At 42.5% G+C, this 25156-nt stretch overlaps 1 protein-coding gene across 1 annotated transcript; it reads left to right on the plus strand.

Annotated features, from left to right (window-relative positions):
- Positions 1 to 22509: 22509 nt before the first annotated feature.
- Positions 22510 to 24552, plus strand: SPPL2C (signal peptide peptidase like 2C). The gene has a single exon (XM_027872671.1). It carries the CDS (start codon positions 22510 to 22512, stop codon positions 24550 to 24552), a length of 2043 nt encoding a protein of 680 aa, XP_027728472.1.
- Positions 24553 to 25156: the final 604 nt, after the last annotated feature.

Raw genomic sequence — 25156 nt, forward strand, 5'->3', positions numbered from 1 at the left:
ACACCTTCATTTTATAGATGACAAAATGGAGGCCAACGAGATTAAGTGACTGGCTCATTCACAATACTGCATCCCTGGATGATTCAGCCTGCGGATGAATGAAGCTGAATAAAATCCCACAACTCTACTGACTAAATCCGCTAAAAACTTAAGCTATCTGTGCTCAGCAAAACCCTCACCATGGGAAAACAAGACTTGTATTCCTCCTGAATTGATTCTCCACCCAACTTCCTACAGCAACTGTTTCAAACCTTCTCTTCTCTCCTCAAGCCTCCTATACCTGCCCTTCCCTCCACCCTCTCAGCTGGAGACCTAACTTCATATTTTACTGAGAAAATAGAGGCCCCTCACTATGAGGGTTCCCTTGTCTTCCCTTCTCTAAATCTCAAAATCCCTTGACATCATTCTTCACTCTCTCTTTCTTTGCTTTAGGCTCTAACAATGAGGTGGCCTTTCTTCTTGCCATCTCCTACCTCTCAATGGTCCCTAGATCCCATTCCCTCACATCTTCTCTGCCAGATTGCCACTGCAGTCCTCTATCTCACTCTAATCTTCAAACTCTCCCTCTCAACTCACTCCTTCCTTCCTACCACCACAGTATCTCTTCTATCAGTCCCCTTCTCTCTACCCACGCAACCACCACCCTATTTCAGGTCCTCATCCTGGACTATTGCATTAGCCTTTTAATTGCCCTTTCTGCCTCAAGTCTCCTCCTTCTGTAATTCATTCTCCACATGGTTGCCAATAATTTTCCTGAAGCATGGAGAGATGCTTTGTTTCAGGGCAAGAAGAGGTCCCAGCCCCACTCACAAGGGTCTGACCTTGTACCAGGTGCGTGAAGGCAGATGTCAACTGGCAACTCTGTTGCTCCCTACTCAGTTCTTGGTCATTGATCCAGGGCTCACTGAGGAAGGGATCTACATATAGGAGTGGCATTTCAGGGTATAGAGTAGTTGCTGTGTGACCCTGGGCAAGTCACTCAACCCTGATTGCCTCACCAAAAAAAGTGAAAAAAGAAAGAAAGAAAGAACTCAAGCACCAAGGAGCCCCAGTCAGGATTAAACACAATTTAGCAGCCACCACTACAGAGAAGTACAGAACTTAGAATATGATATTTCGTAAGGTAAAGTATTTAGGCTTATAACCAAGAATAACTTATCTAGCAAAACTGAATATAATCTTACGGAGAGAAAAATGGATCTTTTTTAAAAGAGAAGACCTCCAGGCATTCCTAATGAAAAGACCAGAGCTGCATAGAAACTTCAAACTGCAAATATGGGAATGAAGAAAAACTTACAAAAAGGTAAACATGAGCAAATAAGGAACTAAAAAGGTAAAAACCATACAATATGAGGAGATGATACATATGTCCTCTCAGAATTTTATTATTGTTTAATTAAATAAAGTACCTGGGGCTGGTTCTATTATGTTTTGATCCTTAAAAAGGAATGAAAAGGGGAAAAAAGAGGAATACATAAAGTGGCATGGGGAGAGAAAAGGGAAAGGAAGGATTGGGGAAATTATCTCATATAATTGAGATTTGAAGGTAGAAGTCTACAGGATGTGGTGGGGGGAGCAGATGGCACTTGAACCTCACTCATCTGAACTGGTCAAAGGATGGAAGAATACCCACACAGAGGGGTATGGAAACACATTTCACTCAACAGGAAGATAGGAGAGAACGGGGAGAAAGAAGAGCAGGAAATAAGAGGGAGGATAGATTAGGTAAAGAATTGGTCCTAAGTAAAACAAATTCTAACTAAGGAAGTACGGAAAAGAACTCAGAAACTAAGGAAGTGCCTACCAATTAGAGAATCTAAAAACAGTTTATGGTATATAAATGTGATGGATTACTCTTGTGTTGTAAGAAATTAAGGGTATAGGGGCAGCTAAGTGGCACAGTGGATAGAGCACTGGCCTTGGAGTCAGGAGGACCTGAGTTCAAATCCAGCCTCAGACACTTGACACTTAGCTAGCTGTGTGACCCTGGGCAAGTCACTTAACCCCATTGCATAGTCAAGAAAGAAAAAAAAAGAAATTAAGGGTATAATTTCAGAGAAACCTGTTAAGAGCTGTATGAACTGATGTATATTGAGGTGAGCAGAACCAGGACAATGGCATATACAGTGACAATATTATAAAGAAAAACCAATTTTGAAAGACTTAGGAACTCTCATCAATTATTAATCAGATCTCCAGGGAATTAATAATGAAACTCATCCCCTGATAAAGAGGTGATGAACTCAGAGGGAAGATTAAGGTTTATTTTTTTTATTTTTTTTTATTTTTGGTTAGGCAATGGGGTTAAGTGACTTGCCCAGGGTCACACAGCTGGTAAGTGTTATGTGTCTGAGGCTGAATTTGAACTTGGGTCCTACTGAATTCAGGGCCGGTGCTCTATACACTGCACCACCTAGCTGTCCCAAGGCTTATTTTTTGAATGTTGCCAATGAGAGAATTTGTTTTGCTTGACTATTATGGATTTTGTTTTTCTTTTTTTCTAAATTGGGAAAGGGAGTTGGGATAAAGGGAAGGGATATATTGTTGACTAAAAGAAAATTTAGTGTAAAAAATTTTATGTCCTATGATTTTAAACTTAGCACTCTCCAGTATACCACATTGCCACCAAGGACACAATTTGGCATGCTATTGACTCTCCCCTTCTCCCTTGGTCCAATCCCAAGAGTTAAGAACAAGAGATTTTAAACAAAAATAAAAAGGAAATGAATAGCAGAGAAATGGTCTCCAGAGACAGCCATGGTTCAGGAGAGATTTCAAGTTTCATAAAGTGAGGCTAGGGGAGAGTATGTCTGATTTATAAAAAGGCAGTCCTGGTTCAACTCCCACTAGCACTGAAAAAAATCAAGTCTCCAAGGGGAAGCTGACTCAGATTTCTAGAGATAACACTAAAAGGTTGTGGAGTTTCTTCTAATATTATTGGCTCCTAATCCAGTGTGTTCTCAATATCAATTACCAATATCAGTTAATATCATCAATATCCTTGATATTGATACCATCAACAATCAATTAACATCAATTAGCTTTTATAAAGTGATATTTATTGAGAAGACATAGAAAGAACAGAAGGACAAACACATCTTCTCACTCCACTCCTTGAGGCATACTTCTCTACTATCTTGGTACCTAGGGATAGTAGAATCAAACTTAAAAGAGTTTGCTACAAAGTTTTTGCACTATCAAATTCACTTCCAAGTATAGTATAGCCAATGGAGAGAGTCATTTCTTTGCTTACAGTACATGGTGTCTTGGCTTTCAGCCAACCCACTGCTGGACTGGATCAAACAGATTATTCCCCAGGACTTCACTGGTATGCTAGGCTCAGCTTCCAGTAAACTCTAGTATGGAATCCACTTCCTTGACCCCCTAGTGCCTTTTCTGACCTGATGAAACATGCAAGGTACTATACTAAAAGAAAGAAGCCCCAAACAGAAGGCAGCCACCCATCTCAGGCACAGGATTACTTAGGAGGCCGTGTGATCACCAGCTGATCTAATGGGAAAGAAAGGGGCATCACCCTTGTTACACATACTGCTCCAGAGCTCTGAGACTCATCTTTGCAAACAGAAAGAAAAAGAGAATTCCTCCACTGGAGACTTTTGTATTCTGCTCCCCGTTCTTGCTCAGCAGTCAACCAAAAGGTGCCTCTTCATCATAAACTAAAGCAGTCATCTTGACTTTTTCTTGCCACTGGACACCAGTGACTCTGGAGGACAGAGTGAGGCTCACAACTTTGCCCAGCTCTGCCTCACTTAAATCCAATTCACATGCAAGTCAAGACATCACCCTCAGGATGTCATTGGTCCCCTTCCAGAACAAAGGATGAACAAGAATCAAGCAGTCACAGAAGACCTGTGGGAGCTCTGAAATGGAAAACAATACTCTCCATTATACCCATAGGGAAACAAACTCTCCAAGATTTCTAGTCATGCAGCAGTCAGAAGACGTTCATGTTCTAATCACTGGCACTTCACTGGCCAGTCCTCCCCATTATCCTTACTCAATACAGAAGAAGGAAGGAAACAAATATTAAGAATCTACTATGTGCCAGGGAGTGTGCTAGGCCCTTTATCTCATTTGATCCTCCTAATGACCATGTGAGGTAGATGCTATTATAATCCTCATTTTATAGTAGAGGAAACTGAGGCAAATAGAGGTTAAGTGATTTGCCCAGGACCACATAGCTACTAAATATTTGATTTGATTGGATTTGAACTCAGGTCTTTCTGATTCTAAGTCCACTGCTCTGTCTACTGTACAAACTGGCTATGTCACGGAGGTGAGTCTAAGACTAAGGAGGGAGTCACTCTGAACTGGGTCATATATGAGGTCTGAGTCTCAGGAGAGGCCTATGCAACCTGGAGCATGAGCAACAGAGAATGATAGCATGAAAGTGACTGTCAACATGATGTAATGAAATGAGCACCAAACTTGAAAATCAAGAGACCAAGGCTCTAGCACCAATTCTTTTGGTAATATTTTCTGTGACATTGGGCAAGCCATTTCTCCTCTCTCACCTCATATTTCTCCTTTGTGAAATAAAGAACATGGTTGGACTACATCATCTCAAAGGTCCCTTACAGCTCAGACCTTCTAGGTGATGGCTATCTCTTGTCCCCCTCCACCCCCTCAAGCTTCCCTGAATAAGCTATTATAGGTTCTTTGCTACTGTATCCCATAGCACTGGGCACAAAGGCTCAGAAATACTTGAAGGATAGCTAACTAAGTGCAGATCTAGGTTTCAATAATTTATGGAAACTTTTCTTGAACCTATGTCCATTTTCAGCCCATTCCACCTCTTAGGAGCAAGACTGTGTCAAGTGGTATTCTCAGGTTTGAATGATACTAGCTTAAGTAACACTCAGGGCTTCCCTTGGGTTTTCTTTATGAAAGCCTTCATTGACAGTGACAGAATTGGTGAATAATTCAACACATTCAATTAAATTTTAAAAAATTTTTAAGCACTTGATATTCTCATGCATGGATGATATTTTCTCTATAAATGATATATCTAGACTTTAAAAAGTTGCCACTAAGTTCCAACCATTCTGGAAAACAATTTGGAACTTGGCCCAAAAAGTTATCAAACTGTACATTTCCCTTGACCCAGAAATACCACTACTAAAAGGAAAAGGACCTATATGTGTAAAATATTTAAAGCAGTTCTTTCTGTGGTGGCAAAGAATTAGAAATAGAGAGGATGTCCAAAATTGGAGAATGGCTGAACAAATTGTGGCATATGATTGTAATGTAGTACTATAAGAAATGATGAGGGGTGTGGTTTCAGAAAAACATGGCAAGACCTATATGAACTGATGGAAAGTGAAGTGAGAAGAACTGAGAGATCATTGTGCATAGTAACAACAATGTTGTAATGATGATCAGCTGTGAAAGACTTGGCTATTCTGATCAATCCAATGATCCTTGGTGGTTGTCCTTCATTCTCAAAGAGGACCAAAAAGACATTACTATATTGAGGTCAAGATACAGTGTGTCTGATTCTGGCTGATGAGACTAATACAAGCTTGAAACATTCTACCACAGGTTGGACAAATTTGCACATCTCAGATTTCTTTTGAGCTACTGAAATTCTGCTTTGCTCAAAGAGTACAGAGCCTCCTTTGAGGCAGGCACACTATGCTGAGTGGTCCTGTGCCAGTGTCTCCCATGTCTCACAATCAATTCCAAAGTTCTTCAGAGAGACCAGTGATCCAAGGCAATTCCAAAGAATTCATGATAGAAAATGCTCTCCACCTCCAGAGAGAGAACTGATGAACTCTGAGTGCAAGCTGAAGTATAATTTTCTCACTTTATTTTTATTTTTTTGAAGTATGGCTAATATGGAAACATGTTTTGTGTGATTTCATATGTATAATTGATATCATATTGTTTTCCTTTCCAGTGGGTAGGGAAGGGGTATTAGGGAGGGAGAGAATTTGAAACTCAAAATTTTAAATAGAAAAAAAGTTTAAAATAAATAAATAATGAATTAGAATGTTTTTTTAAAAATGTTGACACCAAATAGGAGGTTGATTCTCCTTAGAGAGGTGAATAACAAAGATGCCAGTCAGCTTCATCATGTACCCCAAGGGCAACAAGAATGATGATTTCATGGGATACTTTGTAATCTCACTTTGCTTGCTCAAAATGAGCATAAGCCAAAAGAATATATGAAAAAAAAGATGCAGCTTATATGTCAACCTCCCTTGGTAGAGAATGAAGAAGCAGGGAAATTCTTTGTAGAAAATGACAAGATCCTCCTAACTATATCTCATGATAACTTATTTTACTTTTAAAAAGTATTATTTATTTTTAACATTCTTTTCTTTTTAGATTTTGAGTTTAAATTTTTAAATCTTTCCTTCCATCCCACCCCCTTCCCCATCCACTGAAAAGGAAAGCAATATGATTATCAATTATATATGTGAAATTGTGCAAATCATATTTCTGTATTAGCCATATTTCCAAAAGAAAGCAAAAAATAATAAAGTGAGAAAATTATACTTCAATTTACACTCAGAGTTCATCAGTTCTCTCTCTGGAGGTGGAGAGCATTTTTTATCACGAATCCTTTGGAATTGCCTTGGATCATTGGGCCCTCTGAAAAATTTTGGAATCAATTGGGAGACATGGGAGACACTGGCACAGGACCACCCGGCAAGGCATGCCTGTATCAAAGGAGGCTCTGTACTCTTTGACCAAAGCAGAATTTCAGTAGCTCAAAAGAAATCTGAGATGTGCAAATTTAGAGCCATCTTCACTCCAAATATTCATATGGACTATTTGTATCCAACCTGTGTTAGAACCTTCCAAGCTCATATTGGTCTGAACAGCCACAGTCAAACACACTGTACCTTGACCCTGTCATTTTGGTCCTCTTTGAGAATTAAGGACAACCACCAAGAATCACTGGATTGATCAGAATAGCCAAGTCTTTCACAGTTAATCATCATTACAGCATTGCTGTGCAGTTACTGTGCACAATATCTCCCGGCTCTTCTCACTTCACTTTCCATCAGTTCGTATAGTTCTTTTCATGTTTTTCTGCAACTACCCTCTCATCATTTCTTATAGCACAATAGTACTTCATCACAAACATATGCCACAATTTGTTCAGCCATTCCCCAACTGATGAGCATCTCTTCAATTTCCAATTCTTTGCCATCACAAAAAGAGATGCTACAGATATTTTTGTAAATACAGGTCCTTTTCCTTTTTCTTTCATCTCTTTGGGATATAGCATATCTCTTGATATTGAGTGACTTCAATGTGCAGGTAGGCATAGGGGAGGATTGAGGCAAAATATTTCGGGATTCAAAAAAATAAAAGAGGACAAAGGCCTCTATGCCGAAACCTTGGGCCTATATATCATGGATGAGGAAAAGAGCTTCAAGAAAGAGATGGAAATGTACTAGAACCCAACAACATCACCAAAAAAAAAAAAAGAAAGAAATTGGTTCTACACAGACAGGAAATGAGTGGTTTCCAACATGCGCACCTTTTCAGCATTAGCTGAATACATTCAGATTATTAACTGTTTGGAACAACAATAAAAACCAACACCAAGTTAGAAGAAAATAAAGGTGGGGCTTGTTTGAGATACTCTCCCTCTAATCCTCAGGTAGGACAATTGTGCCCCAAGATTTACTCATAAGTTTTGAGATGATGAGATCAAGGGTCCAATTAGAAGAGTTAGCCTTAGGAAAGAGGGTCAGCCACCTTATCCTCTGAATCCGAACCAAAAGAAGAAAGAATAGGTGGGTGAAGACAGAGAGGAGTTTTGAGGTACAGAAGATAGGAGAAAAACTCTTTGAGAATAGAAATTATTTCATTTTTTGTATTTGTAAACCCTTCCCCACCTCTAGTGTCTCGTATAATGTTGGGCATACAGTAGGCACTCAATAAAGGCTCATTGAGTGATTGTTGAGACTCTTCATAACAGATGGCTTATTCCCAGGAGTCCATTAGGTCATTCCATCAGGCTACAATCACTTATCAAGTGCTTACTATATGCAATTCAGGCTCTGTGCTAAGAACTGGGGATGATAAAGAAAGGCAAGGACGTGCCCTGCCCTCAAGGAGCTCACGTTCTAATGGAATATTATACTTTTTAAGTATATTTTTATTTATTTCATTAAATATTTCACATTTACATAAGAAAATTTTTACTTTTTTATTTTAAATTTCAAATTCTCTCTCCCTCCCACCCTACTCCCCTCCTTGAGAAGATAAGCAGTATGATATCATTTTAATATATTTTCCCCAATTACATGTAAAAACAATTTTTAACATTCTTTTTAAAATTTTTGAGCTCCAAATTCTCTCTCTCCCTCCCTTGTTGAGAAGGCAAGCAATTTGATACAGGTTATATATATGCAGTCATGCAAAACAGATTTCCATGTTAGTCATGTTGTGAAAGGAAACACAGACAAAAAAAACAATAAAAATAAAGAAAGTAAAGAAAAAGCATACTTCAATCTGCATTCAGACTCCAACAGTTCTTTCTCTGAAGATTGATTGCATTTTTCATCATTAAGTCTTTTGGAATTGTCTTGGATCATTGTATTTAAGCAATATGCTATCAATTATACATGTGAAGTCATGCAAAACATATTTCCATATTATCCATGCTGCAAAAGAAAACACATACATACACAAAACAATTAAAGAAAGTTTTTTTAAAAAAAATAAGCTTTAAACTGCACTCAGAGTTCATCCATTCTCTCTCTGGAGGTGGGTAGCATTTATCATCATGGGTCCTTTGGAATTGTCTTGGATCATTGTATTAATCAGACTATCTAGGTCTTTCACAGTTGATCATCCTTACAATATTGTTGTTACTGTGTGTGATGATTTTCTCCTGGTTCTACTAACTTCACTTTATATCATTTCATGTAAGTGGGAAGATTATATGTAAATAGGTAGATGCATACAAGACATATACAGAGTGGGTGGACTGTAATCTTAAAGAGGAAGTCTCTAGAAGTTGGGGGGTGGGAGGAGAGCACTAGGAAAGGCCTCCTGGTGGCATTTGAGCTAAGTCTTAAAGGAAACAGAGGCTTCCAAGAGGCACAAACAAGGAGAGATTGCATTCCAGGCATGGGGAGGCCAGTAGATCTCAACCATAGACTAGATGAAGGAGAGTCAAGTATAAGAAAACTTTGAAAGATAGGAAGGGGCCACATTCCATCAATGCCTCTGTGAAAGGGGCTAACCTCACCAAGAAGCTATGGAGGAGAGAGTGAGGCTGGGGACTTTGTACAGTCCTGCCTCACTTAAATCCAATTTACTCTCAAGTCATGGCATCACCTTCCTGAAGTCATGGTCTTCTTCGAGAACAAAGGACAACAACAAATCATTTCAGGAAAGCAGGAGGCAGCATGATCTTCTGTGAGAAAGTAAGATGGAGGTGTCTCTGGGCTTGAGCAAACTGTGGGGTTAACTGTGGTGTTGCAGTTTTGCAACTCTAAGCCTGAGAGGCATCATTGAGTTAAATGACACTTTGCTAACATTCTAAAATTTCTTTTTAAAATTTCCACAAAATGTCAGAAGAGAGAAAGAGAGACAGGAAGGAAGGAAGGAAGGAAGGAAGGAAGGTAGGAAGGAAGGAAGGAAGGACGGGAGGAAGGGTGGAAAGAAGGGAGGGAGGGAAAGGATTTTCCTTGGCTTCCAGTGTTGTAAATTGATTTTCTCATTTTTCTGATAACCTTTCTAGGCTTTGTTTCCTCACTTGTAAAATGAAGAGGGTGAGAGTGAGAGGACAGACTTAGCCCCCAAGGTTTCTTCCAACTCTGATCCTTCTGTGATTCTCTTGAAATAGAGTATAGGTTTAAAGATGCTGGGTCCCTGCTGTCTCTCTGAATAGAGAGATTCCAATCTTGGTAGTCCTAAATGTCTGTGATTTGCATATCTAAAGACTTTCACCAAGGCTTCTTTAGCTCTCTTCTTTTGTCTGTAGGCTTCACAGGCAGGATAGAAGCCCACTAAAGCTTTGTGTCTTCCTAACAGAAGTCCTGACACCCTGACGGGTATTGTCAGTGCCCTCAGGACCAGGAGTCATACAGTATTTCTAGAGTTGTTTAAACAGCTGGGTTCATATTATTGTTCTGTGAATTGTTTAAAATTCTTTTCCCCCCAATCTCATCTGCTCCAAAAAAAATATGTGCTCAAAAGGTTATATAAAACATTTCACTTTACCATGTTTTGGCCCCTCTGATTGAGAGCCACCATTTATTACCCCCACCCCAATTTCAATGTATTTTATCCCTTATTTCCTTCTCTTCCCCTTTGCTGGAAGTGTGAATCTTCACCTGGGCTGTAAAAACTTGGGATTTAAAGGGGTTTTTTTGAAAACTATATTTCAATCCAATTGGTTTCTTTTATAATTCTTTTTGTTGTTCTTCAGTGGTTCTCAGTGGTGTATGACTCTTCATGACCTTATCTGAGGTTTTCTTGGCAAAGATACTGGAGTGGTTTGCTATTTCCTTTTCTAGATCATATTACAGAGGAGGAAACTGAGGCAAACAAGGTAAAGGGACTTGCCCGGGGGTCACACAGCTAGTAGGTGTCTGAGCCAAACTTGAACTCAGGAAAATGAATCTTCCTGACTGCAGGCCTGGCACGCTATCCAGTGCATCACCTAGCTGCCTATGTATTTTATTTTATATATTTAAAAACATTATTCTGAGAAGGGGTCTATAGGTTTTACCAGACTGCCAAAGGGGTCCATGGCACACAAAAAAGGCTAAGAACCCCTGACACACTGGGCAGTGAGTTGGACCTGGAGTCAGAAAAATCTGGGTTTGAATTCTGTTTCTCATATGTAGCTGTGTGACCCTGGACAAGTCTCTTGACCTGTTTCCTAATCTGTATATTGGGGATAATAATACCAATAATAACTATCTCAGGTAGGAAACACCATGGATAGAGCAACCAGGCCTGGAGTCAGGAATACCCAAGTTCAAATCTGGCCTCAGACTCTTACTAGCTGTGTGACTATGGGCAAGTCATTTAACCCCTTTTGCCTCAGTTTCCTATGACTCTGGCCAAGTCACTTAGCCTCTGTCTTAATCCACTGGCTCTCTCTATACTGTGCTCAGCTGTCTCTTTTTTTTCCTCTTTTTTGGTGAGGCAATTGGGGTTAAATGACTTGCCCAGGGTCACACAGCTAGTTAAAAAAGAGAGAGAGAGAGAGACAGCTGAGCATAGTATAGAGAGAACCAGTGTCCAAGCCAGGAAGGCCCTGAGCTTAAGTCCTGTTCTGACACATTACTGACTCACTCTGGGCAAGTCACCTAAGTGTCCTAGTACTACAGCTACAGAGAAGGTGGTGACCTATCTTGGGAGCTGGCATTTCCTCATTTGATAGTTCTCTAGGCCACTGAAATCACAGATCCAGTCCCTGCTATATATGTAGAGATAAGCTATTCAGAGTGTCTTCATAAAAGGATACTTGCCTCCTTTAATTAGTCTCAGGAAAATATCATTTTGAATGAAGCTCTCATTTCCCTGCACCTCAGCCATCTTTATTCAGGAACATTTTAGATGCATAGAACCAAGGGTTTGCTGGAGCCAACTCTGATGGGCTCAGAGAGCCAATTGTTAAATTTTCATCGTGGGTATTTATGAATAAAAAACTGGCAAGCTATAAATCAGGGCCAGATTGTTTCAGTGGTTGTCTAGACTTAAGAGCAGCTAGGACGCACAGTGGACAGTGCACCACACCTGGAGTCAGGAAAACCTGAGTTCAAATCTGGCCTCAGACACTTACTAGTTGTGTAACTCTGGGCAAGTCATTTAACTCTTTTTGCCTCAGTTTCCTATGACTCTGGCCAAGTCACTTAGCATCTGTTTGCCTTAATCCACTAGAGAAGAAAATGTCTAACCACTCCAATATCTTTGCCAATAAAACTCCATGGACACTAGGGTCCACAGGGTCATGAAGAGTTGGACATAACTGAATGACTGAATGAGATGCAGCACTGGGCCCGGAGTCAGGAAGACCTGAGTTCAAATCTCACCTTAGATAATTAAAAGCTGTGTAACTCTGGATAAATTACTTCACCTCTGTTTGCCTCAGTTTCCTCACCTGTAAATGGGGATAATCGTAACACCTCCCTCTCAGAGTTGTTGTGAGATAATATTAGTAAAGCACTCAGCACCGTGCCAGACACATGGTAGGTGCTATATAAATGGTACTTATTATCATTATTATTCCATTCTATCCTCTAAGATTAATCAGAATTCTATTCCATTCCAATTCTATCCATTCTCCAAGGCTTATGTCTCACTCACTCATGAAGCTTCTTAATCACACCAGTCCCCACTGACCTCTTCTCTTCTTTTCTCTGAACTCTGTTATATTTTTCACCTGTATCATTCTTGATACCACGTTAGTCTGACGGACCACTGATCAGTTTTTCAGGTTCAAATTTTAAGATGTTAGAAATGACTACAAGAGGCATTTATGATTCTAAGGCAAGTGGTATTTTTGGAAGGATACACAAGATTCCCTGGCCTAGTAGATGGAGAGTGGTGGAATTAAGAAAGAGCTGATCAAACCCCATCTCTGATACTTCTCGCTGTGCGACCAAAGGCACATCTCTCTAAGCTTTGGCCAACTCTGTGATAGATTTCTCTGCCAAGATAATAGACTGGCAGCAATTTGTGTCAGTGGAGGCAATTCCACACTGAGGAAATCACAGATCCTTGATCTGCACTAGGTCGGGTACAAATTGGTAGCCATGTAGTCTAATCCCCAAAGACCTGAAGAGGAAGCCCTGGTATTTAGCACCAGGCCCCCTACTTCTTGCCCTCTGAGGTGTGCTTCACAGCTCACTACAAAGCTGTGCCCAGCACCAGGCAAGAGAGCCAGCACCGACAATGAGCTAACTGCACTCTTCCTATGGTCTCATCAAAGAAGTACACAGAAGACCAACTTCAGCTCATACCCATCACTTACTGATGCTGCAATTGGTCAGTCTCTAAAGTCCCTAACCTGGCTGCAAGCCCCAAGGCCGACTCCACTATATGCCTGTATTCAGCATGTGGAATGACCACCAGGTCAATGCTGAAAGGCAGGTTCCTTCCCTACTTTGTTCTGGGCAGCCAGATGAGCATGTAAATCAGTAAACTGCTATAATTAATAGAATGTGGACTGTAGCTAAGGAGGAGAAACAACATATATTAGAATCCAAAGGGGGTTCATTGGCCATTTCAGAGCAGGGCATGGATGACAGTAAATCTGTCCCCACACTGAGTACACAATTTATCTCTTCTGAAACGATCTTGCAAAGGATAAAGAGACATGACAAAACTGAGGAGCTAGTAGTTACATGCCTGTCTTATCTCAGAAGGGATGAGGGTAATCAATTGACTCAGTCTGTAAGCATCTATTAAGTGCTTACTATGTGCCAGGCACTGTGTCCTGGGAATGCCAAAATAAAAGACTGAAAACAAAACAAAGAAGCCCTGCCCTCAAAGAGCTCCCATTCTAATGAAGGAGAAAACCTACAAATGTCTTGGGTAGGAACTAAGGGAGACCATTTCTGGAAAATAGAAATGTAAGCAGGTTGCATCTAGCACATAGCAGGTAAATAGAGTCAGTACAGGATTGAGATCCTTCAAGTCAGGCCTAGAGTCAGAAAGATGAGCTTAAATCCACCCTCAGATACTTACTAGCTATGTGACCCTAAGCAAGTCACTTAACTCTGTTTGCCTCCGTTTCCTTATTTCTAAAATAACCTGGAGAAGGAAATGACAAATCACTCTAGTATCTTTGCCAAGGAAATCCCAAATGGAGTCATGAAGAGTCAGACATGACTGAAACAAACAACTGAACAATAAAAGCCGTTTTATAGCTCAATAATACAAATGCTGACCTCCACAGACATTTATCTCATTGTTAACATTCATCAGCAGTTAGGGAATTGAACCTTGAATCAGGAAATAAACTGAACTGCCAATCTAATGCTATTATTTCTAGTCAACCAAACCAGAAATTCCACTTAGAATTATCCACAAGAGTATCTCAGTGTCACTGATTCTAGTTTTCTGAAGCAGTAGTTAGAAGGGACCTTAGAGATTATCTGACCCTCTCATTTTATAGATAAGGAAACTGTAGCCCAGAGAGCAGAAGTGGCTTGCATATATTCTCTTCTCACAGAGAGTAAGCCATAGAACTTATATGCAAACCCAGGTCTTCTGACTACAATGTTCTCCTTAAGATCATTTGTCTTCTATAACATCAGAAGAAATAGACAGGTTTCTCAAGTTCTAGCAAGAGAACCAAGTAATCTTGTGTTCCCAGGATGGGAAAGGCTAACCAATCGGTCAATAAACATTTATTAGGTACTTGTTATGTGCCAGGCACTGTGCTAAGTGCTGGGGATACAGAAAGAAGCAAAAGATATTCCCTGCCCTCAAGATGCTTATAATCTAATGAGAGCAGGACCAACTGGAGCCTAGACTTGGCCCCACTCATCCCAACAGCAATGTCTCCAGATATGGGTATATAAAAAGCTGGAAGCTAATGAAGGCCATTCCTTAGAGGGATGGGTGTGCCTGGCTAGGGTAACCAGCCCATATTCTGCTTTTCACTAGCACATGGAAATCCCTCCAAGATGTTCTTGCCCACACAGAATCACATTCTGTTTGAAATTCTCACCAGAGCATGGGAATCCCTCCAAGATGTTTCTTCCGACACAACGTCAGTCACAAGTGGATGGACTAAGGAGGAGCAGGACCTCTAAGAGTCTGGAGCTCTTCATCACTTAGGACAAGAAAGGCTAGCTTACATAATTACCTAGGCAGCTATCTATGGGCTACAGTCTAAAACTCTGCTGCCCCCAAATAGCCTTCCTCTTCCACTCCAGTTTCCTCTGGTATCTGGTCTGCAATTCCTGTTAAGCCTCCGGTTATTGTCTTTTAAAACATGAGTCTTTTTTGGAGAAAAAAATAACACATTAAATCATTAACCAGTCATTAATGTCTTGGATGAATTAATTTATCATCTCTAAGCCTTAGTGGAAAATATTTCTATAGCTCTTTAAGGTTTATCAAATACTTTCCCTCACAATGCTCCCGTGAGATAGAGAGAACAAGTATTATCACCCCTTTTTATAGATAAGGAAACTGAGTCTCTGAGAAGTAAGTGGTTTGCTCAGGGTCACCTAGCTATGAGTGTCAGACTCAAGACTTCCCATTTCAAGACCAGGACTTTGGATTACACCAAGCTTGAAATGATAATGCATCTTTCACCCTTCCCACACACACTACACATTCATAATCTAACTCCTATGTAGAGATGATTAGGGATGGTGGAAGAGGGGGGAAGGCAGTTCTAGGAGAGGAAATCTTTGGTGACAGCACCCCTTTGGGCCTTAAGACAGGTGACCAATTGAGGAAGTGAAGATGTTGCACAGGATCTCTAGGTAGATGACTTGTGCTGGGACGATTCATGCCTGGGAGATATTGGCTACATTTTGTGTCTTGGGACAAAACCTCAGCTGTCCCATCCTAGTTATAGCTCTATTTGGCTACTGTTTGAAGGTCTAACATTAAGTCACTATATGACCCTGGGCAAATCACTTCCACTTTCTGGGTCCCAATTTCCTTCTCTAAAAGGTAAGAGTTATGGACTAGATGTTTTCTAATGTAACTTTCAGATCTGACATTCAATAACTAGCCTGGAATTTGGTTATTTTTATTTAGTTTACTCCAGGAGTAGTGGTAAGGCCTATCATTTTTATTTTCTTTAATATTTTCTTTGCTTTAATCAGCCAAGATCTGTCTTCCCATTCTCCCATCTTTCCTCCCAATCCCTTCCAGTTGAGAAGAAAAAAAAAAACAGAATGCATTACAAAAACGTGTGATCAATCAAAACAAATTTCCACATTGGTCGTGTCCAAAATTTATTTGTCTTATTCTGCATTCTGAGTTCTTCACCTCTCTATCAGGAGGTGGGCAGCAAATTTCTTCATTGGCCCTCTGGAATCCTGGTTGGTTATTATGCTGATTAGAGTTCAGCACAATAGTATTCCAACACATTTATATACCATAATTTGTTCATCCTTTCCCCAATTTGTGGGCACCCCCTCAGATTCCCATACTTTGGCACCCTTAAAAGAGTTATAAATATTTTTGCACATTCTTAGAGTTTGTTGTGCTTAGAACTAATCCTTCACTGAATCTACCCTCCCTCAAATTCCTTCTCCTCTCTGCTTCTCCCGTTTTCCTATTTCTCTGTTGAATGAAATTTATTTCTCTATGTGTGCGTATTGTATGTTCTTCCTTCTTTTTGACAAGTTCAGAGTGAGGTTCCAGTGTCAATTACTCTCCTCTTCCCTTCTTCTTTGTTTGTATGTATGTCTACCTGTGTACTCCAAATACAAGAGATAATTTTCCATAACCTTCTTTTCCCTCCCCTCCCACCATATATACCTCCTCTCCTCTTTTTCTATTCTTTTCTTAAAATCATCAAGGCATAACAGAATGATTCTTAGGCCTTATCTATCTGGTCCTTCCATGGACCCTGATGATGGTAGAATTCAGAGGGGATGTATGTATCATCTCCTCATACTTGAATGTCAGTATTTTGTCCTTTGTCATTGTTCATTCATGTTTACCTTTTTATGTTCCCCTTCATTCTTGTGTTTGAATTTCAACGTTTCTCCATAGCTCTGGTCTTTTCATCATGAATGTTTGGAAGACCTTTCTTTCATTAAATATCCATTTTCCCCACTGCAGCATGATACTCAGTTTTACTGAGTAAGCTATTCTTGGCTGTAAGCCCATATCTTTTGCCTTCTGGAATATCACCCTCCAAATTCTTCTCTTCTTTGTAGTAGTGGTTGATAAATCATGAGTGATTCTAACTGTGGCTCCTCAATAATTGGATTCTTTCTTTCTGGCTGCTTGTAGTATTTTTTTTTTAATTTGGAAGTTCAGGATTTTAACTACAATGTTCCTGAGAGTTTTCATTTTGGGGTTTCTCTCTGAAGGTAACCACTGGTTTCTATTTCCACTCTTCCCTTTGGTTCTGGGTAGTTTCCCTTAGTGATTTCTTGAAGTACAATGTCTATGCTCTTTTGTGGTCATGGCGTTCAGAAAGTCCAGTGATTCTTAAATTCTTTCTCCTCAATTGTTTTCCAAGTCTGTTGCTTTTGGTCTCAGATGCCTTACATTTTCTTCTATTTTTTTCAGCCTTTTGACTTTAATATTTCTTGTTGCTTCATGAATTTATTGACTTCTATTTGCTTCATTCTAATTTTCAGGGAGTTTGTTGCTTGGGCAAGGTTTTGGACCCCTTGTACCAAGCTGTTAATTCCCTTTCCAATTCTTTCTTCTATATCTCTCATTTCTTTTCTAATTTTTCCTCAAGCTCTCTCATTCTATGTATAAAAATATTTATAACTTTTAAACTCTTGTTTCATCTCTTCCATGAGTTTGTGCCAGAGCTGTGCTTTTCTCTGAGGCACTGCCTATAGATGTTTTAGAGTCATTCTCTCCTTTTGTACTTGTATCTTGAATGTCCTTGTCACCATAATAGCTAATTATGGTGGGGTTCTTTTTTCATTTGCCTGTTCTTCCAGCCTATTTCCTGACTTCAGACTTGATATTAGAGCTGGGCTCTGCAGCACTTCCAGAGGGAAGATCTGGGCTGGTCTTTTTACTGCTTTCTTAGGATATTGAGTGTTGTGTTATTCAAGGACCTCAGGGACATCTGGAAAACCTGAAAGCTGTCAGCACTGTCAAAGAGGTTTGATCCAGGGCAAAATCTATCTGCTGCACCCCTGGTGTGAGCTTTGCAAGTTTTTGACCTGGGTTTGGGTGAATGCAAGAATAAATTGTTGCTGGCCTCTACTCCCATCAGCCAGCTGGAAACTTCTTTTGGTTTAGAGTGGCTTCCTTTTGGTCTGGGATTCCTGTATTGGTTATTCCTCTGAAGGCTGAGCTAGATGCTGAAAGTGAGACCCTACTCTGGTTTGGGATCTGAGCTATACCACTACTGCTGCTGACTTCTGAACTTTCTCCTTTCTCAATTCACTTCCCTGAGGAACCCTACTCAGAAACACCACTCTTCAGCATAGGTCTCTTTCTTAATCTTCCACCCCGGATCTGTGACTCAGAACTAGGTAGTGGGCAGCAAAGTTGCTAGTTTGTACCTGTTCCCATTACAGTTCCCCCTTATAGGTCTAGTGGTGCTCTCTTATGAGTCTGGGTCTACTATGCAGCCTCTCCTTGGGCACTAAGGTACACCTACTGGGTGTGCTCCTGACCCAACCCCATCCCCAGGATCTGGATTCATTTTGATGCCTTTTTCTAGATCTGTTTGGAGGAGTTTGTAGACAGGAGCTAACTACACTCTTTGCTACTCTGCCATCTTGACTCCAACCCTCTCTTCTTTTTATCCCTCTTAAGGGAGCTCTCCTGGTTTGAAGGAGGATTTGGGGAGGAAGAGGTACAACAAAGCTAGATCTCTGACATAGCAAGAAAGGAGGCAACTGGAACTGGACAGGATGTTCTCCACTACCTCCAAGCAAAGTCCTCTTGGTAAGGGGTAGGTAGAGGCATTCTGATATGTTTTAGGGTGAGTCAGTACATTTACTTGGGTGCAGGGCAAAGTTTGGTCAGGAATGGAGATTTTGGAGGAAAATAACTCTTTAAAATTGCATAGGATTCCAAAATTCCTAGCCTTCCCATGGGGTAGGTAAGTCAGCTCTGGTGCAAATGGCCTTAGAGCCTCCCCCTACAACAACCATGGCATTACTCTCTTAATCTGACCACTATGGGAGGCAACAGTGTCACCCAGAGGAGAAAGCACTGGACCCTTAGTCAAAAGAATTGTGTCCAAGTCTTGATTCTGTCAGGACTAGTCATATTACTTTTCTCCAGATACTTTCCTCTCTTTGGACCACAGTGTCCTTACCTATAAAAAGAAAGGGCTAGAGTAGGTAATATCTCTAGGTCCCTTCACTCAAACTGGGTCTCACTTTCTCCAGCTGCCAAAATGAGGATAATAGTGTCACGAAGCATCTGAAGGGGGCAGATAGGTGGTGCCTTGGAGTCAGGAGGACCTGAGTTCAAATCTGGCTTCACACACTTGACACTTACTAGCTGTGTAACCCTGGGCACTTAACCCCGAATGCCTCACAAAAAAAAACGTGAAGAAGAAGCATCTGAAGACCAATTTCTTCAAGAAGAACAAAGTGTCTAATGCTTAGCTGCATGAGTTTCTGTGAGATGTAGCTTCAAATAGAGAGCAGTGGAAGAACAGCATTGAAAGAGGGAGGAATGCACCAAGACACAAGATTGAGAGGAGAGTGAGGAGGCAGGGAGACAGAGTAAATTGGCTAGGGGAGGAGGAGAGTATGGCTTGGCACTAATGAGTCATGCTGCTTTCTTCATTGTTTTCCCTCTTCTGCATGCAAAGAGAACTCTCTCTTTAGGGGCATAAGAGTCCCTGTCTGGAGAAAGTAGATCCTGCCTAGTGGGAGGGGAAGGGGAGTAACTGGACAAGAACACCCACATTCCAAGGGTGGGGGCCAAAGGAGGGAGGGAGCACTCCTCCCTTCTCATAGTGCACTGGCAGGTGAATTTTTCCACCTTAAACAAACAACCCTACAGACACCTGGCTACAATGGTACTTGTGCAATCTCACAGGATTTTTTACTCAAATGAGATATTTGTAAAAAAAAAATTCTCTGTAAATTATAATTCAACTCAACAAGCCTTGATTAAGTATGTGGCAGGCACTGTGCTAGGTGCTGAAGATAAAGAGACACAATAAAACCATCCCTACTCCTGAGAAGCAATATTCTACTGTAAAACATTATATTTAAATGTGAGCTATTGTTATGAGAGGCCCTATTCTCTCCTTTTAGATCCTCAGTTTACTTCCTTCCTCCAATGGGGGTTATTGTGATGTCAAAGATAATCACAAACTTTTTCTCCTCCCTCTCCCCATGGCTGTTCCTCAGTTCTATAGAATGTTTTCGGGACCCAGGTGGCTGCCCCTATCTATGTTGTACCCTTAACCCTTGTGTGTGTGATGGGGTGATTGGGGTGAGGAGGATGATTAATTCCTCAAGAAACAAAGCTCTCTCCTAGATATTTGGCCTGGTGGGGAGAAGGGACTCAAGAAAGCAGATTGGCTCTCCACCCCTCCCTGAACACTAGACATGTGCCAAGTCTTTTGTGGGTTCTATGGTTTCAGTGTTTTCCTTTGACAACAAACACCTTGGGGTATTTTTATCCACAATGAGCTGGAGGGCTTTACAAAGATTTTTTTAATTATCAAATTAAAATTAATTTAAATGCAATCATATTCAGATAAATAAACAGGTATATTATTGAGGAGGAAAACAGAAGGAAAAGAGAGGGAGGGGAGAAGGGGAAAAAGAGAGAGGAAGGAAGAGAGGGGGGAGAAGGAGAGAGAGAGGAGAGGAGGGAGGAGAAAAAGAGAGAGAAAGAGAGAGAGGAGAGTGGGAGGGAGGGAGGGAGAGAGAGAGACATGAAATCAGACAACCACAGGATGTAATCAGTCTGGTGCAGTGAATATAATAATACCACTGATAGGGCAAGGCTTGTTGGGGGCAATGTTCAGCACTCACTATTCAGTATTCAACAAATATTTATTATTCAACACACAGGGCTCCCCTGCTCTTTAAGGCTCCAAATCACCTTCATTCCTACCTAGACATTGAAACTAGACTGTTTTGACACTTCTCTCACCATTTGGAGCATTTGAGATGGGAAGGAACTAGCAACTCTTAGTGGGAAATATTACACAAGGTTCAGAATTCCTGAAATTTATCATTGCTGAGCCCTCAGAGAGGTACTCCTTTCAGTTCCCCCCAGCCTGTCTCACTACTTCCATTTTTCATGTCACAGGGATATCAGAGGCCTAGATGGCCTTATGATATAGATGGTTTAGATAACCAACCCATACCTGTATAGAAATCTCCTCTCCACCATCCCTGGTAGGTAATTATCCAGCCTCCTCTTGACCCCCTCTAGTGTCAGAGAACTCACTTCCTTATGGAGAATAACACAAGTTATTCCTTGTGTGGGGGGCAAAATCTGCCTCTTTGAAACTTGCTCCAATTCCCTCTAACCATTGTTTCTTGTGGTAGGGCAACAGAACACTCAAAGGACCCTGGGGAAGTCATGTTCACAAAACCCTCTCCCTCTAGTAAGAGCCCACCTCTGCTCTGAAGCAAGGTTGGTCCTTTGGCATCCTTAAGCCACTTCTTCTAGAAATTCTGAGGACTCTGTCCCCTTAATTCTTCTATATATGGCCCTAGGCATCCTCTTCCCCCTATCTCTAGGGGTTATCCTTAGAGACAAAGGGGAGATGGGGATTGCAATCATAAAGAAAGTGATTTGGGTTTCAGAGATAAAACTCAAACTAGACCTGGGAAATCATACACATGAGCTCCAGGGGTATAGTGGATTCTTTGGTCTTCACCATCAGAGGTGAAGGAGACTCTCGGGGAGTCAGCCTAGGATAAGTAGCAGATAAAAAAGGGAAAGACAATGAGGAGAGGTGGGGTAGGCCAGCCACCATAAATGCCCAAGAATTAAAAATAATATATGAAGACTATGGCCACTTATTGATACATCATCATCATTATAACAGCTGGCACTTATAGAACCCTATAAGGGCTATTTCATTTGATCCTCCCAACAACCCTCTGCTATCAGATGAGGAAACTGAGGTTCAAGGACAGCTCAAGGGATCTAGTTGCACTCACCCAGAAGTGAGTTGTCTTGAGGTCACCCAGCTAGTAGGTTTCAAGAGGCAAGATTTGAACTCAGGTCTTCCTGATTCCAAGAGACTGTATGTACTGTGACAGACATAAGGCTATGTCTTACTATGAAGATGAAATGGACAACCCTGACTCATGCTTATTTCATAGAATGTCAGAACTGGAAGGAACCTGGGAGGCCGTTCAGTCCAAAGTCCTTCTCTTAATGAGTCCAGAGCAGGGCAGTGAATTTTTTGAGGTCATTTGGGCTTATTTAATGGGAGAATCAGAAATAGAAACCAGGTTTCTTGACTTCTAGCCCCTGTCCTGATCTCTTTATGTAATGCCATACTCTGTCAGCCCTATCTGGGACCAAGCCCAGCACCTGCCCCACAGCAGTCCTAAAGAATTAGACAAAGAGTGTGAAACTAGACTGTCTTACCAGGCAGAGAGACAAGAAGGGCCTGGATTTGGGACAGACTGTGAAGTGAAGGGTACAAGGCACTCCTGAGGGATGTTTTTAGCCATAAGTAGAAAGGAGCTCAGGGTATGCCTGACTACTTTCCCTACTCTGTGTCCCAGTGTTTTATGATGAAGTGGGCGGGGCCCTTGTTTCCAGGGGCCTTGCTCTGTGACAGGGAGGGGAGGGGTCCCCCCTCTATGGGGCAGTTGAAGGCAGGCAAAGTATGTTGTGGGGTAAAGCCCACTCAAGCCTGCAGGACACTGAAGCAGGTGGCTGAGGATGGCAGCTCTGGACCTCCTCCTCCCCTTCATCCTCCTCCTACTCCACGTGGGTACTCCAGCCCACAGAGAGTATGGCGTGGTCCACGTGGTATCAGAAAAGAAGGGTAGCAAAGACTACTGTGCCCTCTTCAGTTCTGAGTATGTCACCTTGCCCCGGGACCTCCACCATGCCCCTCTGCTGCCCCTGCATGATGGCACCAAAGCACCCTGGTGCTCCGGTGAGAACACCCACCAGTCATACCCCCAAAGCTCTAACTCCCAGAAACCACTGAGCAAAACCACCGCCATGGTGCTGTGGGGGAACTGCAGCTTCTACACCAAGGGTCGCCTGGCCCAAGGTCAGGGTGCCCACGGGCTTCTCATCGTCAGCCGTTCCGCCGGCCTCCAGTGTTCAGACACCACCCCAGTTCCAGCAACCTCCCAGAGCCTCAGGCCCCTCCCTGAGTTGACCATCCCAGTGGCCATACTCCGCTACAATGATATGTTGGACATCTTGAATCAGGGCCGGGGTGGGGCCGCCATCCGAGTGGCCATGTATGTGCCCCTAGAGCCCATCCTTGACTACAACATGATGATCATTTTCATCCTGGCCGTTGGCACTGTGGCCCTGGGTGGCTACTGGGCTGGGCTGAATGAGGCTGAGAGGCTCCAGCGGCGCCGGGAGCATCGGGGTGGAGGGACCAGTATGAGCGAGGAAGTCGAAGGGTTGGATGAAGAGGAGGAGGAGGAGGAGGAGCCTGTGGACTTCACACCAGCAATGACAGGGGCGGTGGTCCTCATGTCCTGTTCCATCATGCTGTTGCTGTACTTCTTCTATGACTGTTTCGTCTACATTATGATCGGCATCTTCGGGCTGGGCGCCGGCACTGGCCTCTACAGTTGCCTGGCTCCACTGGCTCGCCGCCTGCCCCTGGGACGTTGCCAGCTCATCCTGCCAGGTCTGCAAATGGCTGCCCTTCAGCTGTCCCTTATTCTGCTAGCCGGCCTGTGCACCTCCATCACAGCAATCTGGATTATCTTTCGTAATGAGGAGAGCTGGGCCTGGCTTCTACAAGACATGCTAGGTGTGTCCTATTGCCTGTTTGTGCTCCGACGTGTGAGGCTGCCCACTCTACGTAGCTGCACCTCCTTCCTGCTGGCCCTGCTGGCTTTGGATGTTTTCTTCGTCTTCATCACCCCATTCCTCACCAGGACTGGCGAGAGCATTATGGTGGAAGTGGCCTCTGGTCCCTCGGATTCTACCAGCCATGAAAAGCTGCCCATGGTGCTGAAGGTGCCCCGTCTCAGCTTTTCACCACTGACTCTCTGTGACAGGCCGTTTTCCATCTTGGGCTTTGGGGACATCGTGGTGCCTGGCTTCCTGGTGGCTTACTGCCACCGCTTTGACATCCAGGTCCGCTCCTCCAGGATCTATTACATGGCCTGTACTTTGGCCTATGCCGTTGGCCTGCTGCTTACTTTTCTTGCCATGATTCTCATGCAGATGGGTCAGCCAGCATTGCTCTACTTAGTGTCTTGTACCCTCATCACCAGTCTAGCTGTGGCCATCTGTCGCCAGGAGCTCATCCTGTTTTGGACTGGTCAGGGCTTTGTTAAGCCACCTACCCACACCATCATCCAGTTACCTCTTTCCCCTAGCATTAGGGTGAGGGCTGAAGAGCCATCCCCATTGTCAGAGCAGAAGCCAGATGAAGATATTAATGTTCAGCCCACTGTGGAGATGATGGGGCCAATTGAGGAGGGGGCCAACTTGCCAGAAAGCAATTCCAGTGGGCACTCAGAGGAGACCATCGTCCCGGCTGACGAAGAAGGCGCCACCCCATGCTGCCTCAGCGATAGCTCCGAGGGCTGGAGCGACGCCAACCTGGATCCAGAAGAGATACCCATCTCTCCCATTGAGATTGATGAAGAGCCAGGGATTCTGGGCACAGACAACGTGGCATTGAACGACGTCCCTGAAGGTGCTGTTGTCTGGACAGGACTTCACAAAAGAAAGGGCTTAAAGGTGAAAAAGAGCCTGTCAGCACAGGCCTCACTCTGAACTTGGAACCAACCACCCCTACGGCCATCTTCCCCGGCTCCCGCTCATCCTTGCCTGGGGAGGGGTATGGCGGAATATCACAGGTCAAAGCCATGCGTGGCAACAGGAAATCGGGGCATTAAAAGAGGTTCATTACCCACCTGACAAGAAAGTCTGTTGTCTTTGGCTTCTTGTAATAGGCTCCCACTTCCACATGAAAGTTCTGTCACAGGTGGTCGGGGTACAAGGGGGCTGCCAGAGTGGTGACCTATGTCCCTTGACCCTAAAAAGCCAGGGCCATCCCCTAGACTTCTCAGATTCCTTGAACAGTCCTTGACAATTGTCTCATCTATAAAGGCAGTGAAATAATAATTTAATAGCACTTCAAGATTTCCAAACTATTGCACATAATTTATCTCATTTGATCCTCACAACAACTCCATGAGGTATACGCTATTATAACCCCCACACCCATTGACAAATGAGGAAACTGAGGCTGTTAAAAGTTAAGTGATTTATTTGTTCAGGGTCACAGAGTGAGGGAGGGTTGGAGGTAGGATTTGAACCTAGGTCTTCCTGACATCAAATCCAGTTAGCTGACCCTAACAGTGACCTCTGTATTGAA

This window comes from Vombatus ursinus, unplaced genomic scaffold (assembly GCF_900497805.2).
Source record: "Vombatus ursinus unplaced genomic scaffold, bare-nosed wombat genome assembly UNPS02014801.1, whole genome shotgun sequence".
Classification (NCBI taxonomy): domain Eukaryota; kingdom Metazoa; phylum Chordata; class Mammalia; order Diprotodontia; family Vombatidae; genus Vombatus; species Vombatus ursinus.

Coding starts and splice junctions, on each gene's coding strand:
- SPPL2C (XM_027872671.1), top strand. CDS start 22,510: ATGGCAGCTCTGGACCTCCTCCTCCCCTTCATCCTCCTCCTACTCCAC.